Source organism: Podarcis melisellensis, assembly GCF_964234715.1.
Source record: "Podarcis melisellensis genome assembly, chromosome: 13".
Classification (NCBI taxonomy): Eukaryota; Metazoa; Chordata; class Lepidosauria; order Squamata; family Lacertidae; genus Podarcis; species Podarcis melisellensis.
In genome coordinates, this window is record NC_138545.1 from 45,077,831 (window position 1) to 45,095,838 (window position 18,008).

Here is an 18,008-nt window from a genome sequence, read left to right on the forward strand (position 1 = left end):
AGAGGGGTGAATAAGCCCAGAGCACAAAGCCAAGCCATTCCCCATTGCTCAATAGCTCTACTGAAGAGACTCCTCATGAGGCCGGAGGAACATTGCCCAGCTGTGAGGCATGGAGGCTGCTCTCCGCAAGGCCCTTACCACCTGGCCTAGGGGGCTGGGCCCACACTCATCCAGCTCTACAAAAGAGGCTCCTCCTGAGGCCGGAGGAACATTGCCCGGCTATTGTTTTATTGATTTATTGGCTGAATATGCTGTAAACCGCTTTGAGAGTATTATTAAAAATATAAAGCAGTACTGTGGTACCTCAGGTTACAGACGCTTCAGGTTACAGACTCCGCTAACCCAGAAATAGTACCTCAGGTTAAGAACTTTATTTCAGGATGAGAACAGAAATTGTGCTCCGGCTGCACAGCGGCAGCAGGAGGCCCCATTAGCTAAAGTGGTACCTCAGGTTAAGAACTGTTTCAGGTTAAGAACGGACCTCCAGAACGAATTAAGTACTTAACCCAAGGTACCACTATATAGAAATTTAAAAATAAATAAATAAATAAATAAAAAATAAAAAATAATAAAAATAAAATAAAATAATAAAAAATAAACTTTTATTTGTATCCTGCCCTCCCCGGCCAAGACCGGGCTCAGGGCGGCTGAGGTACATCACTGTGGAGGAAGGAGAAGAAGATGCAAATTTTCCTGCTCTCAGAAATCAGTGCTGAAATCTTCATGTTTCCTTTTGTCTCTCCGTCCAGCTCATGCAGAAGGTCACCAAGAAAGGCCCTCCTCCTGCCATGGATGACCTTGATGTAAGTATTTTGGGGGGAATGACAGGCAAGTGAGAGCCATGTGGTTCAGATCTCATCTCTATAACCCCTTTCAGCTCTGTCAGGTCCATGCCAGACTGGCTCTCTTTACCAGACTGTGCCCCCTCTTCAAGCTTGGGAGGGCATATGCTTTGGGCGCCAAAGATACTGATCTTTCCCTATCTGTCCTGATCTTTCCTAGGACGACATCTGAAAAGCGCAAGACTCGAAGGTAATCATCAAGGCATCCCTCTCCATGTCTGAAGGGGTGGGCAGACAAGCACCTGGCGGGACCTAAAAAGGGGAGAGGGGGGTGTTGCCTAAGGGGTTGGGGCATGGAAGCAGACAAGCGAACTAGCCTTGGCAACTCTGAAATAGCTATCACAAAAGAATATCGGACCACTGCAGTTTTCTTTGAGCTTCCAGGCCAATCTTAAACTGTCAGGGCAGCATCTCAGTGGCAGGCCCCATCTGCACTATAATTTAAATCAGTATCATACAGCTTCACCCATCCTGGGAATTGTAGTTTTGTAACTACAATTACACAGGTGGCGCTGTGGTCTAAACCAGTGTTTCCCAATCTTGGGCCTCCAGCTGTTTTTGAACTACAATTCCCATCATCCCTGACCACTGGTCTTGCTAGCTAGGGATGATGGGAGTTGTAGGCCAAAAACATCTGGAGGCCCAAGGTTGGGAAACACTGGTCTAAACCACTGAGCCTAGGGCTTGCCGATCGAAGGTCGGCGGTTGGAATCCCCGCGACGGGGGTGAGCTCCCGTTGCTCGGTCCCTGCTCCTGCCAACCTAGCAGTTCGAAAGCACGTCAAAGTGCAAGTAGATAAATAGGTACCACTCTGGCGGGAAGGTAAACGATGTTTCTGTGCGCTGCTCTGGTTCACCAGGAGCAGCTTAGTCATGCTGCCCACATGACCCGGAAAAACTGTCTGTGGACAAACGTCAGCTCCCTTGGCCAATAAAGTGAGATGAGTGCTGCAACCCCAGAGTCGTTCATGACTGGAATTAACTGTCAGGGGTCCTTTACCTTTTTATCTTTAAAGGGTGTTGGGAGTCAGTAGGAGACCTTGATTCTCGCAGGGTTGCAATTCTCAAGAGTGGTTACAACCCTCTTCCCAGGGAACTCTGGGAATTGTCACTCTGTGAGGTGAACAGGGGTCTCCTAACAACTCTCAGCGGCCCTAACCAACTACACTTCCCATGATTCTTTGGTGGAAGCCGTGACTGTTAAAAGCGGTATGATACTGCTTTAAATGTGTGCTAGATTCGAAATCTTAAGCCAGAATCCTAACAAAGAGTCCTTTGCTCTGCCATGGGAATCCCCTTGATGGGGTGAGCTCCCGTTGCTCTGTCCCAGCTCCTGCCAACCTAGCAGTTTGAAAGCACGAAGTGCAAGTAGATAAATAGGTACCACTGCGGTGGGAAGGTAAACGGTTTTCCGTGCACTCTGGTTTCCGTCACGGTGTTCCGTTGCACCAGAAGTGGTTTAGTCCTGCTGGCCACATGACCCGGAAAGCTGTAGAGAAACGCTGGCTCCCTCAACCTGAAAGCGAGATGAGCGCCGCAACCCCATAGTCGCCTTTGACTGGACTTAACTGTCCAGGGGTCCTTTACCTTACCTTTACCATTTTGCAGTCAAAAGAATCTCCACCCAGCTCGGATAGTATCTGTTCCCAAGCTTTATGGAGCCCTTGACCTAAAGAGCTTTGATGGGCCCTCCACCCTGAGTTGGACACCCTCCTACCTGTCACTGTCGACACTCCACAGCCCAGAAGGAGAGAACAAGACACGTATAGCCTCCTGCTCCTTTCTCAAGCTATGCCTTGGGGGAGGGCAAGGGAGCATGCTGACAGGTCAGGGAGGAAGAGGAACACAGCTGCAGGCTGGCAGTGGGCCTGGGCAGGTGCCCAGGAATGTGCCAGCCCTTGACACACTGCCCTTGAGCCCCGAACATCTGGAAGTCGAGGTGGCTCTGAAGAGCTTGCTGTTTGTTGTGATGCGCAATTCCTCATCCCTTCTTTGCCTTCATCCCATTTGTGAGATGTTGTGAATTCTGTAATTATTCTCCCCACCACCACCAGGTATAAAAGCAATGCCGGGATTGAAGGAGAAGTAGGCGAGAGACAAAGTTGTGGAGCAAGTTGAATTGATGGACTCTCATTCCCCCGGGATTTTCATTCTTTTCACTTTTGCTCCAAGAGATTGCATGACGGCTGCGAACTGTAGACTGGGACTCTCTCCTCCAAGACTCTCATTAATAGATGGGCAATACCACACCTCCTTGTTTCTGCTTTTCTCTCCAGCCTCTCTGACCTACAGCTCCCTCCATCCCTTTCTCATGTCCTCAGTTTCTCTCTGTAGAGTTTATTGTTCCTTAAGGATGTTGTATATAAAGGTCCGAAGCTATTCAAATCTCTGCCAATAAACACTGGTAACAGTTCTGAGCTTTTTGTTGGCCGTCACCCAATTCTGCAGCGGAGAGAATGTTTTTTGTTTAGTCTTGAGTGTTGCCGGGTTGCAAAGGAGAGATCCAACATGCTTGACTAGGTACACTAGCAAAGAAGCTCAAAAGATGTCAATTGCTGCATTGACACCCTCAGATAGGAAAGGCTACTTTTGATTTGTTCTTCCTCCCTGTAAATCTAGGTTACTGTGGCTGCAGAATTCCTGACTGCAGATAAGGATTGAAAATATGTTAGATGGAATGTGGGGAACCTTTGGCCTGCCAGATGTTGCTGAACTACAACTCCCATCAACTCCAGCAAATGTGGCCAGAGGACAGGGGTGATGGGTTTTGGAGTCCAAGGATGCCTGGAGGACCAAAGTCTCCCAACATTTGAGTCTAGATCCTTCCAATCTCAGCCACCAGAAACATGCATAAACCAAGCAATGCTAAACTCACAGTAGGTCTACCAAGCTGACAGTCTGCAGTGAAAGGCCAAGAGAGGGAGGTAAAGAAAGATTTCCCGTCATTCTTTCAAATTTCCAAGGCTAATTTCATGTCAGTTTGGTAAATGTGGGCAAAACGGGGTAGGCATACATACAACAAGCTTGGAACCTACAACGCAAGCCTAACCATGTCTATTAAGAAGTAAGTGTAATTGAATTCAGTTAGGGCTTGAATGGGGTTAGGATTGCAAGTTCACTATGGAAGAATTGGGTTTCAGGTCAGATTGTCTGCCCATGCTCTTCCCCCTCCCACCAGGTTACTTCTTATGCCCCATACGAAAGATGGAAGTATGCTGTTCCATAAGTACCGAGAAGCAAAGCATGATCCACTATGAAAAACAATAATATTTTTTTAAAATAATCTTTATTAAGGATTTTACATTACAAAAAATGAAAAAAGAAAAAACAGAAAAAAGAAAAAATATCAAACAAAAATTGTTAAAAACAATCAATCTTTCCATCTCCTTATTTTTCATTTACTTGTTTCTCGGACCTCCTCATACCACCCTTTTTTTGTATTCCAAATCAAATTATTAATTCAACAATTTCTTTCCCTCTTTTTACTACCCAGATCTTATTCTTAAATTATTACAATCTTAGATTTTTACTTATATAAACCCATTTTTCATATTCTTTTAACCCATCACAGCTAGAAACCACTTAGTTCCAATCCATGAAAAACAATAATAAAATATACTATACAGTCTAAAAAGGAGGGATCAGGTGCCTAATCAGGTAGAATAACACCGACTAGCTCAAAAGTACCTGTTTATTAAATGCAAGGACTAATATTTGAAAGTTAATGAGTTATGCACAGGGGCGCCGACTTATAAAAAATATTGGGGGGGCCCATACCGACTTATAAAAAATATTGGGGGGGCCCAAGACCTCCAAACCGCTGCTGCTGGGGGAACGAAAGGGGCGAGCCCTGGGCTGCCCCGACCTTAAGTGAACCTGTGAGGGCCCGCCCTTTGCGGCAGCCAATTGGCTGCCGCCGTGGGCGGTGAATATTAATGATGTATCATTTTTGTGCTTCATGCTGTGGCCACAGACATGTGATCTGATGGTGAATTTGGGGTGACCCAATGCAAAGATCCTGAGGATCCCTGTGGATCCATGTTTTGTAACCACGTTTTTGCACCATTGCAGCCCCAGGCAACAGTGGGTGTGTGATTTTTGGGGGGCAGGCTGTAGCCATGGACATGCTATGTGATCTGATGGTGAATTTGGGGTGACCCAATGCAAAGATCCTGAGGATCCATGTGGATCCATGCTTTTTAACCACATTTTTGCACCACTGCAGCCCCAGGCAACAGTGGGTGCGTGATTTTGGGGGGGCAGGCTGTAGCCATGGACATGCTATGTGATCTGTTGGTGAATTTGGGGTGACCCAATGCAAAGATCCTGAGGATCCATGTGGATCCATGCTTTTTAACCACATTTTAAGTGGGGAGGGAAGGAAAAACACAGAACGGACAAGGAGCACGAGAGGGGTGTGCAGAGAAGCAGCTGGCTAAGAATGCAGGGGAGGGGTATAACGGCAGGGAGGAAAGGAAGGCAAAAGTTTTCCCTCACCTACCCACCCAAGCCAGCCAGCTCGCACGCGCGCTCTCTCTCTCTCTCTCTCTCCCTCCTGCATGTTTTCAGCCCTCTCCTTGCCTGGAGGGGAGGGGCTTTCCCTGCTCTTTGTTCTGTTTGAGCAAACACAGCAAGGAAACAGAGGCGGGTGGGCAGTAAGACCCTGAGGCAGAATGCAGGAAAGCAGCCGCTTCCTCTTTTTGAGGGAAAAATACGGTAATAATTTTCTTAAATTATTGGGGGGGCGGAGCCCCCCAAACGAATTTTTGAGGGGGCTCGGGCCCCCTCAGGCCCCATGGAGTCGGCGCCTATGGTTATGCAGTTAGTATGACATGCCCAAAGTTTGCTAGAGTTCACTAAACATGGCCTTGGGGAAATGAAGCGGCTAATAACTTAACAAGGTGTGTGTGTATATGCCCACTGACCTGGAGGTAAGTCCCATTCGAACTATAATGGGGCTTAATTGTAAGTACAGTGGTACCGCAAGTTAAGAACTTAATTCGTTCCAGAGGTTCGTTCTTAACCTGAAACTGTTCTTAAGCTGAGGTACCACTTTAGCTAATGGGGCCTCCCGCTGCTGCCGCACGATTTCTGTTTTCATCGTGAAGCAAAGTTCTTAACCCGAGGTACTATTTCTGGGTTAGCAGAGTCTGTAACCTGAAGCGTCTGTAACCCAAAGTACCACTGTAGTTCTATGCAGGATTGCACTGGCAATCTGTTTCAAAAGACCATCATGAGCCAAATAGAATGTCAACAATCAGGATGGGCTTCTTGCTTCATATGTTGGTATCTGCTTCAGTAAGAGTCATAACCACCCTGAAGCTGGCAAAAATGGAACACCTCATCTGAGAATGTAAGAACCAGGCCAATGGCAACCACAACCAGGTGTCTTTGGGTCTTGAGCTCAACAGCAGTCTCCCCTCACACAGTTTCCAGCAACTGGTGTTCAGAAGCATGACTGCCTCTGACCGTGAAGGCAGAATATAGCTTCCACCATTGGTAGACGCCATGGATGAACTTCTTATCCTCTTTTAAAGTTGCTCAAGTTGGTGGCCATCATTGTCTCCTGCAGAAAGAAGTTCCATAGTTTTAACTATGAGAATGCTCAAAGAAGTACTGGTACTTTATATTCTGTCCAGAATTTCATAGGAGGCCCATTGTGTGGTTAACCCAAAGCTTTAGAAAACTAAAGCCACTGTAGCTACCAGCATTAGGGATCCTTGCTGCTAGCTGGTAATATTTATTCCTTGAGAATAACCATGAGCCACCCACAGTGCAGAGTCTCCAAGCAACAGTTTAGTCACTGAACTGAATAGCTGATCGTCATCTTAAGGTGAGTCTTTTGATTCAAAAGGGGTTTCTAAATGCTATCACGCAGATCAAGAATAAAGAGAGAGAGATCTTGCCAGGTGGGCTATGCCTCAACAGATTGGCAGTATGCTGTCCTGGGTTGGGTTTGGAGAAATCAAGTCTATCCTACCCTGCTGCCTTCCCTTTAATTTAAACAATAGCTACACATTAGGAAAATCATGTTTTTCATCACGAACAGAAATATTATTGTTAAGGCATCTTCCATATTACAAAATCTCCAAAATCTGTATCTTGATTTGGCTCACCAAAATATTACAAAATAGTGCACAGAGCTTTTGAGTTATCTTCATCAGGCTAGAGGTTGAAAATAAAAGCAAGGGGGAGGGACAGAAAAATACGGCAATATTTGGCTAGTGCTAAAGTCAAAGCTTATCAGGAAAAAGGAACATGCAACGCCTAGCAATGAATGTACAAAAAGCAGCTGTTACAAATGCATTATGTTTCTTCTTCCCAATCAGCTTCCAACTCCCAAGTAAGCCCTGGTGCAACCTGAAACCTGCGGAGCCTTCTTTCAACATCTGCTAACTTCCCCTCCAAACCAGCTTCAGACTCCTGCCAGATGTAGACCTAAATGGCTTTACTATCAGCCAAATACACACACACACACACACACACACACACACACACACACACACACACACATATTCTTCCAACTCACTTCCGTTCCCTTGCTTTGTTTACCATTGCAGCCTGATGGCTTCCATGCTTGCACGCTAATTTGGTTGGCCTGATAAAAGTACTGCCCAAATATGGGGGTTTTTTCCCTACGGTCCAACACTGCTGCTTTTAGTTTTCACATTACAAAACGCTTTGCAGTCCTGCTTGCGCCAAATCGCTCTACTAATTCACAGCAGCAGCTGAACCATTTCAGATCATACTGCTTTGTACAGCAATTACCCCCTTTTTTCCAGACCTGCTTCCTTCCAAAAGAACAGCAATTTTAGTCACACTGTTACTTGTTGTTGTAGTTGTTGTTGAGTTGTTTAGTCGGGTCCGACTCTTCGTTACTCCATGGACCAGAGCACACCAGACACTCCTGTCTTCCACTGCCTCCTGCAGTTTGGTCAAACTCATGCTGATAGCTTCAAGAACACTGTCCAACCATCTCATCCTCTGTTGTCCCCTTCTCCTTGTGCCCTCCATCTTTCCCAACATCAGGGTCTTTTCCAGGGAGTCTTCTCTTCTCATGAGGTGGCCAAAGTCTTGGAGCCTCAGCGGATCTGTCCTTTCAGTGAGCACTCAGGGCTGATTTCCTTCAGAATGGATAGGTTTGATCTTCTTGCAGTCCATGGGACTCTCAAGAGTCTCCACCAGCACCATAATTCAAAAGCATCAATTCTTCGGCGATCAGCCTTCTTTATGGACCAGCTCTCACTTCCATACATCACTACTGGGAAAACCATAGCTTGAACTATACGGACCTTTGTTGGCAAGGTGATGTCTCTGCTTTTTAAGATGCTGTCTAGGTTTGTCATTGCCTTTCTCCCAAGAAGTAGGCGTCTTTTAATTTCATGACTGCTGTCACCATCTGCAGTGATCATGGAGCCCAAGAAAGTAAAATCTCTCACTGCCTCCATTTCTTCCCCTTCTGTTTGCCAGGAGGTGATGGGACCAGTGGCCATGATCTTCGTTTTTTTTTATGTTGAGCTTCAGACCATATTTGCACTCTCCTCTTTCACCCTCATTAAAAGGTTCTTTAATTCCGCCACATTGTTAACTAGCATGCGCAAATTAGCACTGGCGCTCCCCCTCCCCACGCCTTCCCATTGCAAGGAGCAGCGGCAACTGTAATTGCACAATACAGAGGATTGGTCCAGTATACCTGAAGGAGCGTCTCCACCCCCATCGTTCTGCCCGGACACTGAGGTCCAGCTCTGAGGGCCTTCTGGCGGTTCCCTCCCTGCGAGAAGCAAAGCTACAGGGAACCAGGCAGAGGGCCTTCTCGGTAGTGGCACCCGCCCTGTGGAGCGCCTCCCACCAGATGTCAAAGAGAAAAACCACCACCAGACTTTTAGAAGACATCTGAAGGCAGCCTTGTTTAGGGAAGCTTTTAATGTTTAATAGACTGTTGTATTTTAACATTTTGTTGGAAGCCGCCCAGAGTGTCTTGGGGAAACCCAGCCAGATGGGCGGGGTATAAATAATAAATTATTATTATTATTATTATTAACCCGACCCCTCCCCAGTCGATCAAAGGTTTGCCCAAGGGATGTTTATGTGTGCGTATTGTGTGGTGATGGTGAGAGAGCAGGGCCGGCCCAAGATATTTTGGCACCTAAGGCGAACAACAACAAAATGGCGCCCCCTCCTCCCAGCCAGGGAAATAGGGGCGAATGAAGATCTACATCAGGAACAAGGGGGAAGGGGAATAAAGATCCTACATTGGGATCTGCTGCCTCTGCGGATCCTGTTGCCTGAGGCAATCACATCATCTTCCCTGATGGGTGGGCCGGCTCCGTGAGAAAAGGTTTGAACATCTTGAATAGCATCAGCTGAGGAAAATCCCTTTTCACAAACATGTAAGGGCCTTCCCTGCTCTGTACCTCCATATGGAACATTTTAACAACTACCAAACACTCTCCTACATTGGCTTGGAAAAGACACATTTTCTGTTATTCTGCGGCTGCCAAAAAACCGACAGTTGCTGTTTTGCTAATAGTTTTTATAGATCGTAAAACATTATTGTTTGGACAAGCAGCCTGCCCAAATGCTTAGAAAGCTGAGGTCATTTTAACCCACTTTTTGGGGTTTTAAACTTTAACATGTTTTGTAGAGTAGGCTTTGTGAATTTTTCTCGGTTTTATATTTTTGTAAACCGCTTTGAGGGTTCTTTTCTTTTTTTAGGAAGCAAATGCGTAGCTGTCAACTTTTCCCTTTTCTTGCGAAGAATCCTATTCGGAATAAGGGAATTTCCCTTTAAAAAAGGGAAAAGTTGACAGCTATGAGCAAGTGGTGTCTAAATTTTGAGAAATAAACAAAGAATGGCTTTTGCTTGTAACTTGGTTATGCTCTTGTTATGTCTATTGTTTATTTTATTGTCCGGTAAGGCGCTTCGGGATTCGTTTGACACAGAAATATAAGCCCATTTGAACCAATGTTGGGGGGGGCCTTCGTTTTTGTTTGTTTATTTTTGTTTTCCGGGGGGTGGGACGAAGGAAAAAAACCCCCGAAGATCATGGCCACTGGTCCTGTCACCTCCTGGCAAATAGAAGGGGAAGAAATGGAGGCAGTGAGAGATTTTACTTTCTTGGGCTCTATGATCACTGCAGATGGTGACAGCAGTCACGAAATTAAAAGACACCTGCTCCTTGGGAGAAGAGCAAGCATCTTAAAAAGCAGAGACATCACCTTGCCAACAAAGGTCCGTATAGTTAAAGCCATGCTTTTCCCGGTAGTGATGTATGGAAGTGAGAGCCGGACCATAAAGAAGGCTGATCGCCAAAGAATTGATGCTTTTGAATTCTGGTGCTGGAGGAGACACTGGAGAGTCCCATGGACTGCAAGAAGATCAAACCTCTCCATTCTGAAGGAAATCAGCCCTGAGTGTTCACTGGACTGACAGATCCTGAAGCTGAGGCTCCAATACTTTGGCCATCTCATGAGAAGAGAAGACTCCCTGGAAAAGACCCCAATGTTGGGAAGGATGGAGGGCACAAGGAGAAGGGGACGACAGAGGACGAGATGCTTGGACAGTGTTCTTGAAGCTGCCAGCATGAGTTTGACCAAACTGTGGGAGGCAGTGGAAGACAGGAGTGCCTGGCGTGCTCTGGTCCATGGGGTCACAAAGGGTCGGACATGTGTGTTTCCCAACCTTTGGTCTCTAGCTGTTTTCGGACTACATTTCCCACCATCCCTGACGACTGGTACTGCTAGCTAGGGATGATGGGAGTTGTAGTCCCAAAAGCAGCTGGAGACCCAAGGTTGGGAAACACTGTGCCTCCAGCTGTTTTTGAACTACAACTCCCATCATCCCTGACTAGCAAGACCAGTGGCAAGGGATGATGGGAATTGTAGTCCAAAAACAGCTGGAGGCACAAGGTTGGGAAACCTAGGACTAGACAACAACAAGGTGGGGGGCTTCTTTTTCTGCTGCACCAGCAAAGGCCCCGCCCCGAGCTCCGCTTTCCCTCACAGAAGAGCGCAAAAAGCAGGCTGAGGAGACCGAGGCCCCGCCCCTTTCTTTTCGTCAGCTAAGCGCAAGGCAAACTCGGGGCTAGTTTTGTCCTTCGCCGCTCGCCTTAGGCCGGGCGGAAGTGTCCCGTCACGGCTGCTCTTTCGCTGCGCCTGAAGCCTAAAGGTGCCGACCAACGTGTTCCGGGGTCGCTGGGGTCCGACGCTGCTGGTGGCTCCATGGCGTTCAAGTGCCAGCGGGACAGCTGGGTCCGGCAGGTGTGAAAGGAACCGAGGGAATTTGGGATGCGGGGTGGCGCTCGTTTCCGTTAACTGCATATATACCGTTACAGTTCGTGCCAATTTGCATCATTGCGGATGAGAGCAAATTCGCATCGTTGGTTCCTGTAAGGTTGCCCATGAAGACGTGCAGACATTGGTTGAAAAAAATGGTTCCTTACTCCTTTGGCAGCAGAGTAAACCACCAATAAGCTTTTAATGGGAGATCAATCAGTATTTTTATTTTGTGATTTTTATATTGTATGTTTATGTTGTGAATCGCCCCGAGATCTATACTACTACTGCTAATAATAATAATAAGAGAAAATTTGCTTCATATAAGGTGCTTTCCTCCAGCCCAAATCGAATCGATTCTCTCTCGCTCCTCTTCTGTAGCCCTATTTACAGGTCCTAGCATTGTTATTTATTATTCAATCAATCAATCGATCTTTATTACGATCGAGAGACTCAACAAATTGTTACAAAGCAATGCACAATTCAGACAGCCTACCTGCAGGTTAAACAAGCATTTTGTTCAGACTTAAAGATAGGGGTCATTGGTTCTTGCAAACACCGATAAAAACTTTGCCACTGCTAATGTTCTAGCGTTTGTCCGGTCTTCCAATAGGAACCTGACATAGTGAGCCTCTGATTTTCCCAGGAAAGGTACCAGCAAGGGTAATATCAGTTCAGCCCTGGCTTGCTCATATTTTGCACAGTGCAGCAAAATATGTTTTATGGAATCAATGTCTTGAGCACACTCAAGCAAATTTTGTCCTGATAAGGAACTCCTCTCAACCTGCCATCCAACACTGCAGAAGGAAAGACGTTATTTTTTATTATTATATTTATATCCCACCTTTCCTGCAAGGAGCTCCAAAGTGGCATACATACCCTTCCTCTGTTTTCTCTTCAGCAATGACCCTGTGGGGTAGGTTAGGCTGAGAGACAGTTACTGTCCCAAGATCACTAAGTGAGGTTCATGGCTGAATGAGAATTTGAACACTTTGCTGGTCCAGTATTATAGCCATGATTCACCTCACTGGCTTTAGTCTCTGATTCACAAACAACAGCCACTTACGGCCTCCACTCTCTTGTGCCCCCCCAAAAAAATTAAAGAAAAAAACTGGATGTACATTTCCAAAATATAAGATAAAAAACATACATACAGCAACCATGTTTTGTTTGTGTAGCCTCCTATGATGTAAGTAATGGAGACTGCTCCCTAAAATATCACTAGTTTGCTCATTTCTATATGTAGGGTGCCTACATTCTGCTATTTATAATTAGTTTATTTATAAATAGTTTGCATCATATATTTACACATATTATTATTTCATGTTATATTTACACATATTATTATTTCATGTTATAGCAAGTTTCTAGAGACTAGATTATGAGTCTTTGTAAATTGTGTTTCTAAAGGTACTTTTGTTATTGCCAAATGCAAATGTGTTTGCATTATTAAGTTTGTAATGAATAAAAAATCATTTTAAGTTAGAGCTTAATAATTATTTCACTATTAATATACTTCTTAATTGTATTTCACTATTAATATACTTCTTAATTGTATTTCATTTCAACAATTACTCTGATAAAGTACATATTTTGTTATGTGCAAATGGCTTTAGATATCTATTAGGTCCATAAATTACCATATAGCATGTATTCAACACAAAAAACTGTGACAATTTCTTGTTGACAAAGGACAGCTGGACATATAAAGGGCCTCATTACCTTCAGTAGCTTAGGGCCTCATCAAACCTAAATCCGGCCTTGATTATGCCACAGTTCTTCCATGGACAAATACTTATGAGGCTGAATGTCTGCCAGTAAGAGATGATGTAGCACCGGGTTTTTCTGCATCAGCCATGAGTTGATGACCTTTTGTGGTGGTTGTTCCTTCCAACCCGATGATTTTGCAGTTTTAAGCCTAGGTGCATGCCACTGGGGCTGGAATGGCTGCATTTCTGTGTTTTGCCTAGCGCATAGCACAGCAGTGGACCAAGCAATTGGCTGTCATTCAACGTGGCTTCACAGAATCTGATACAGTACAATGGATGCTCAAAGCTTCTTGCAGAGTGCAATAAAGTCATCATACAAAAAAACAGGTACAGCATATCTTAAATCAACAGGAGAGGAAGGAAGCTCCAGCAAAGGAGGATTATGAATTGCAAAAAAACCCCACTTCTGCTAAGAACACAGCCTTGTATTTGTGACTGTGGTATCTACGACAGAAGCCTTGCAGGGACTGTCTCTTGTTCCTTGTCTAATTTTGAAGATAAGTGAAAGTATTCTGTGAGGCATTTTGGGATTGAATTGAAAGTATGCTTCTACAGTTGTTTCACTTTTGAATTGCTTTAGTAAAATGTTTTATAATATGTATTAAAAGTGAAGAATTACTTCATTTTGCTTAAGTTGATTTGGAAGCATTTATGTTATAAGGTAAGATAGAAATAATAAATACAATAAAGAGATAATCTAAAGATACTGAAAATACTCATTGTATGTTCTACTTGAAATTAGTGGACCTAAGTCAGTCATATCTACTAATTTCAGTGAGTCTGTTCTGAATGTGACTAACTTTGGTTATCACCTATTGTTGTGACAAAATTCATGCAAAAGCCAGTTAGAGGATAGTAAGCTATGCTCTGCTTCACAGTACATAAGGGAATTTGCCCTGAAGAAAACTGTTGCTAGAAATCGTTGGCTTTAGACATGCCGAAGCATCTGGTCAGCATCTTTAGATTCCATCTCTTAAGTTTAGTGCATACCTTTCATTACCTCTGAACCTAAAGACCTCCAGATCTTTAGTGAAGCTATAGTCATGCATACTCCCCCTTTCTTTTTCCTCCCCAGTTCACCACGCAGGTGGTCTCCTGCTGCCCTGCAAAATTGTCCACAGAAAATGGTGGAAAGAAGGAGACACTTCAGGGATTCCATGTCATCTTGGAAGACACTATTCTTTTCCCAGAGGGTGGAGGGCAGGTACCAATCTTTGTTCTTGGTCAGAAAGTGGAACCTGTTTTGGGGGTTCTAACATATTGTATACATCTTAATATGCTACTAGGGATTTACTGTTGGCCTATTTCTTGAAACTAAGACTTGAATTGTTCCACGGAATTACTAGAAATGTGTGATCTCCTGTTTGCTCTTAAATCCAGATCTTGTCTGCGCTTCTTTTATATGTTTAAGCCTGCAATCCTAAACACACTGGGGAATAAAGGCTAGTTTACTTCCAAATAAAATCTTATTACCAGGGCTTTTATTTCAGTCAAAGTTCAGAGGAGTTGAAATCAGTGGACTTGGGTAACTGAAGTGCATTGATTGCAATGGGTTTATTCAGTGTATGATTGTTACCTTATACCTATAATCTCTATAATAATAACAATCAATTAACGTATCAATGAGTATCAGGAAAGTGAATATATATGAACATAATGAGTAAAATGTGCAATAGGTTAAATAATGTTTAGAAGCACGAGGGGTTGACGGGAAGTCGTCGAACCTTTGAGAAGAATGTGATACAATGTAATAAGTATATTTTTTATTTTTTATTCTTTATAATTTCGTTACATGTTGTTTTCTTATTTTCTTGTTTTTTGTATACAATTTCAATAAAGCAATTTAAAATGCAAAAATATGTATAATAACAATCAAAACTTTTACTTGGGCTAATTAATATTGTGAAGATAATTCAGAGAACCTCTGCACAGCAATTGCTTCATTAATCAAATTTGTGTGTGTGTGTTTTTTTAAAGAGGGTGGTATAGCATTTGCTCAGCTTCACAACCCACAGCCATTGCTATTTTACACATGCTTTTGTCTGCTACAGCAGGAGAATATTCCCCCAAAGCTGGGCTGGTGACTTTAACTTCTTTTTTCCAGCCCGATGACCGGGGGCTCATTAATGACATCCCAGTATTAAGGGTCACCCGACAAGGTCCAGATGCTCTACACTTCGTCCAGACACCCCTTGAGCCAGGGAGCGAGGTGCAGCTGGTGCTGGATTGGGACCGGCGCTTTGACCACATGCAGCAGCATTCAGGTAAGAAACCGATGGAACGAGATACCCACACATTCAGACCGATCATCAAAAAAGACACATTTTTAATATATATATATTTAAATCTCCTGGTGAGAAGGAGAAACTGTCGCTTATAATCGTCTCTTTTAGGGCAGCATCTCATCACAGCTATTGCGGATCTGATGTTTGGATTCAAGACAACATCATGGTGAGCAAGACACACCTTTGCCTAATTCCTTTTCTCCCTGCTTGAGCATTTGTGTGTGTGTGTGAGAGAGAGGGGGGGGGCTACAAAACCTCAAGAGAAATCGAGGCATCCAGAGTGGCAAGAATCTGCATAGATCACCATTGGAGTATTTACCGTACTTTTCTGTGTGTAAGACTACTTTTTTTTACTTTAAAATTATGTGGAAAACTGTGGATCATCTTATACAGGGGGCAATCTCCCCCCCCCATTTTCTTAAATTGGAGTCCCTAAAAATAGGGGGCGTCTTATACATGGGGGCGTCTTATAGACAGAAAAATACGGTAGTAATAACTTCATGAACCGGTTGGAAAGAGGACAGATTTGTAAACAACCTTGGACCAGAGTTCCTTTCCTATTTGCTAATACTTAATGTGAGAATTAACTTGGTGAGTTAGGGATTCCCCCTGCATGTGAAGACAGGCTCTGGTGGACTGACAAGGCCAGTGGTGAGTCCAACGGTCAAGAAGGCGGTTTCTGCAGAGGGAAGTGAGGGGCACGTGGGGCTGGTCAACCTGGCCATCTAGGAAAAGGAAAATGATCCTTAACTTCCACTGCCTTGCGGGATGTCTTGGCAAGAAGTAAGGGCTAAGGAGTACAGTGGTACCTCGGGTTAAGCACTTAATTCGTTCCGGAGGTCCGTACTGAACCTGAAACTGTTCTTAACCTGAAGCACCGCTTTAGCAAATGGGGCTTCCTCCTGCTGCCGCGCCGCCAGAGCACAATTTCTGTTCTTATCCTGAAGCAAAGTTCTTAACCTGCAGCACCATTTCTGGGTTAGTGGAGTGTGTAACCTGAAGCGTATGTAACCTGAAGCGTATGTAACCCGAGGTACCACTGTAAACCCTACTCAAATCCAGAGTGAAGTTCCTAAGACAGTTGGAAGGCTGTCTCCTGGCAACTCCGGCAACCAAACTGGCGCCAAATGTCTTGCTCTGCTTTCCTTTGGACCATGTCAGCGAGGTGGAGAGGGAGGTCTTGTCGTTTGGGCAGCCAAGGACCTGCCTACACACTTCCCAGGCTTGCGCTCCAGGGTGGTCACTTGGTGCTGCTAACGTAGCAGTTTGACTTCAGCCCCCAGAGACGCACTCCATTGTCTCTTGAGACAGGCGGATGCCTACAACAATATCTAGGTTATTAATCGGTAATGAAACTGATACAGACCAATCACCAGTACTCCACACAGCAATAGCAGTTGCCATTGGAATATGAATGGGCACTGTGCATGTTTCTGTAGCTTAACATTTCCTGGGTAGAGTTTGTAGGTTACAAGGAGAGAGAAGAAGAAGAGTTTGGATTTGATATCCCGTTTTATCACTACCCGAAGGAGTCTCAAAGCGGCTAACATTCTCCTTTCCCTTCCTCCCCCACAACAAACACTCTGTGAGGTGAGTGGGGCTGAGAGACTTCAAAGAAGTGTGACTGGCCCAAGGTCACCCAGCAGCTGCATGTGGAGGAGCAGGGAAGCGAACCTGGTTCACCAGATTACGAGTCTACCACCCTTAACCACTACACGAACAGTTGTTTCTTTCCCCACAGAGTCCTATTGAGAAGTCACTTCCACAATTTCCAGCACCTGCAAATCTCCTACAGACTTAATATTGTTAACTGACAAGGAATATGTTGTTGTCACTTTAACCCAGAAGCAAAGGTTAAAATTAAATCATTGTGTAGTCATGAAGATGTGTAGACTGGGGAGATACAGTGGTACCTTGGGTTAAGAACTTAATTCATTCTGGAGGTCTGTTCTTAACCTGAAACTGTTCTTAACCTGAAGCACCACTTTAGCTAATTGGGCTTCCTGCTACCACTGCACCACCACTGCACAATTTCTGTTCTCATCCTGTTCTTAACCCGAGGTACTATTTCTGGGTTAGCGGAGTCTGTAACCTGAAGCGTCTGTAACCCGAGGTACCACTGTATCTTGAATAGGGCTTTGTTCCCAGGAAAAACGCACATAGGATGGCAGGTTTAGCCTAGTTTCTGTGCAGTAACCCTTCCTCAGAGGATGATGCTGGAAGGCTGGGGACAGAGGGAGCTCTCCCGTGCACCCAGAGCTATCTCCCGTGTGACTTGGGGAACATGCTATTTGCTCTCTCCCACCCTCGGCAGGGAGCTGGGTCGCCAGCGAAGCACTATAGAGCTGGACACCCCCTCGATGACAGCAGATCAGGTGGCAGCCCTTGAGCAGAGCGTGAATGACAGAATCCGAGCCAGGATCCCGGTGGTGGTGCGAGAGCTGGCAGTGGGCGACCCTGAAGTTGAGCTGGTAAGCAAGAGGGAAGAAGAGGGAGAGAGGTCTGCTACATGTGGTTTTCTTAACCTTGTACTGCATTGCAGGTGAGGAGCCGTGGATTGCCGGACGACCATACGGGGCCCGTGCGGATTATAAGCATTGAGGGTGTCGATGCCAATATGTGTTGTGGCACACACATCTCCAACCTCGGTGACCTGCAGGTGAGAGTCATGGGGGCGGGGGGGGGGCTTGCAGCACCAGGATCAAGGTCTTTGCCAGGTTGGACCCCCTCACAAATGAGCACAGGATTGCCTTGCCACTCACATCTGTTGTGAGAACACATTCTGCCCCTTCGTGACACATGAGAAGCTGCCATTGATGTAACTCTGAGCTTCAGTAA

General features: G+C 45.1%; 2 protein-coding genes across 8 annotated transcripts in view; one reads left to right on the forward strand and one right to left on the reverse strand.

Annotated features, from left to right (window-relative positions):
* Positions 1–18,008, reverse strand: part of LOC309354249 (glucose-6-phosphatase catalytic subunit 1-like) — a 109,885-nt gene that overhangs the window by 70,200 nt on the left and 21,677 nt on the right. The window contains exon 6 of one of the 4 annotated variants that reach the window (XM_081884346.1): positions 16,167–16,182. The exons of the other annotated variants lie outside the window; for them this stretch is intronic. The gene's annotated coding sequence lies outside the window, so the exon portion shown is untranslated. Of the gene's footprint in view, positions 1–16,166; positions 16,183–18,008 lie in introns of those variants that run through there. 4 annotated transcript variants of the gene reach the window in all.
* LOC309354217 (putative protein PTGES3L) overlaps positions 1–18,008 on the forward strand; it is a 35,821-nt gene that overhangs the window by 7,755 nt on the left and 10,058 nt on the right. For 2 of the 4 annotated variants that reach the window (XM_081884271.1, XM_081884270.1), the window contains exons 6-8: positions 750–803; positions 1,003–1,032; positions 2,896–3,258. In XM_081884271.1, the coding sequence (XP_081740397.1) occupies positions 750–803; positions 1,003–1,014 (66 nt within the window). In that variant the 3' untranslated portion in view covers positions 1,015–1,032; positions 2,896–3,258. Of the gene's footprint in view, positions 1–749; positions 804–1,002; positions 1,033–2,895; positions 3,259–10,940; positions 11,102–13,960; positions 14,090–14,989; positions 15,150–15,278; positions 15,337–17,484; positions 17,642–17,712; positions 17,830–18,008 lie in introns of those variants that run through there. The other 2 variants (XM_081884272.1, XM_081884269.1) reach the window with 2 other exon arrangements.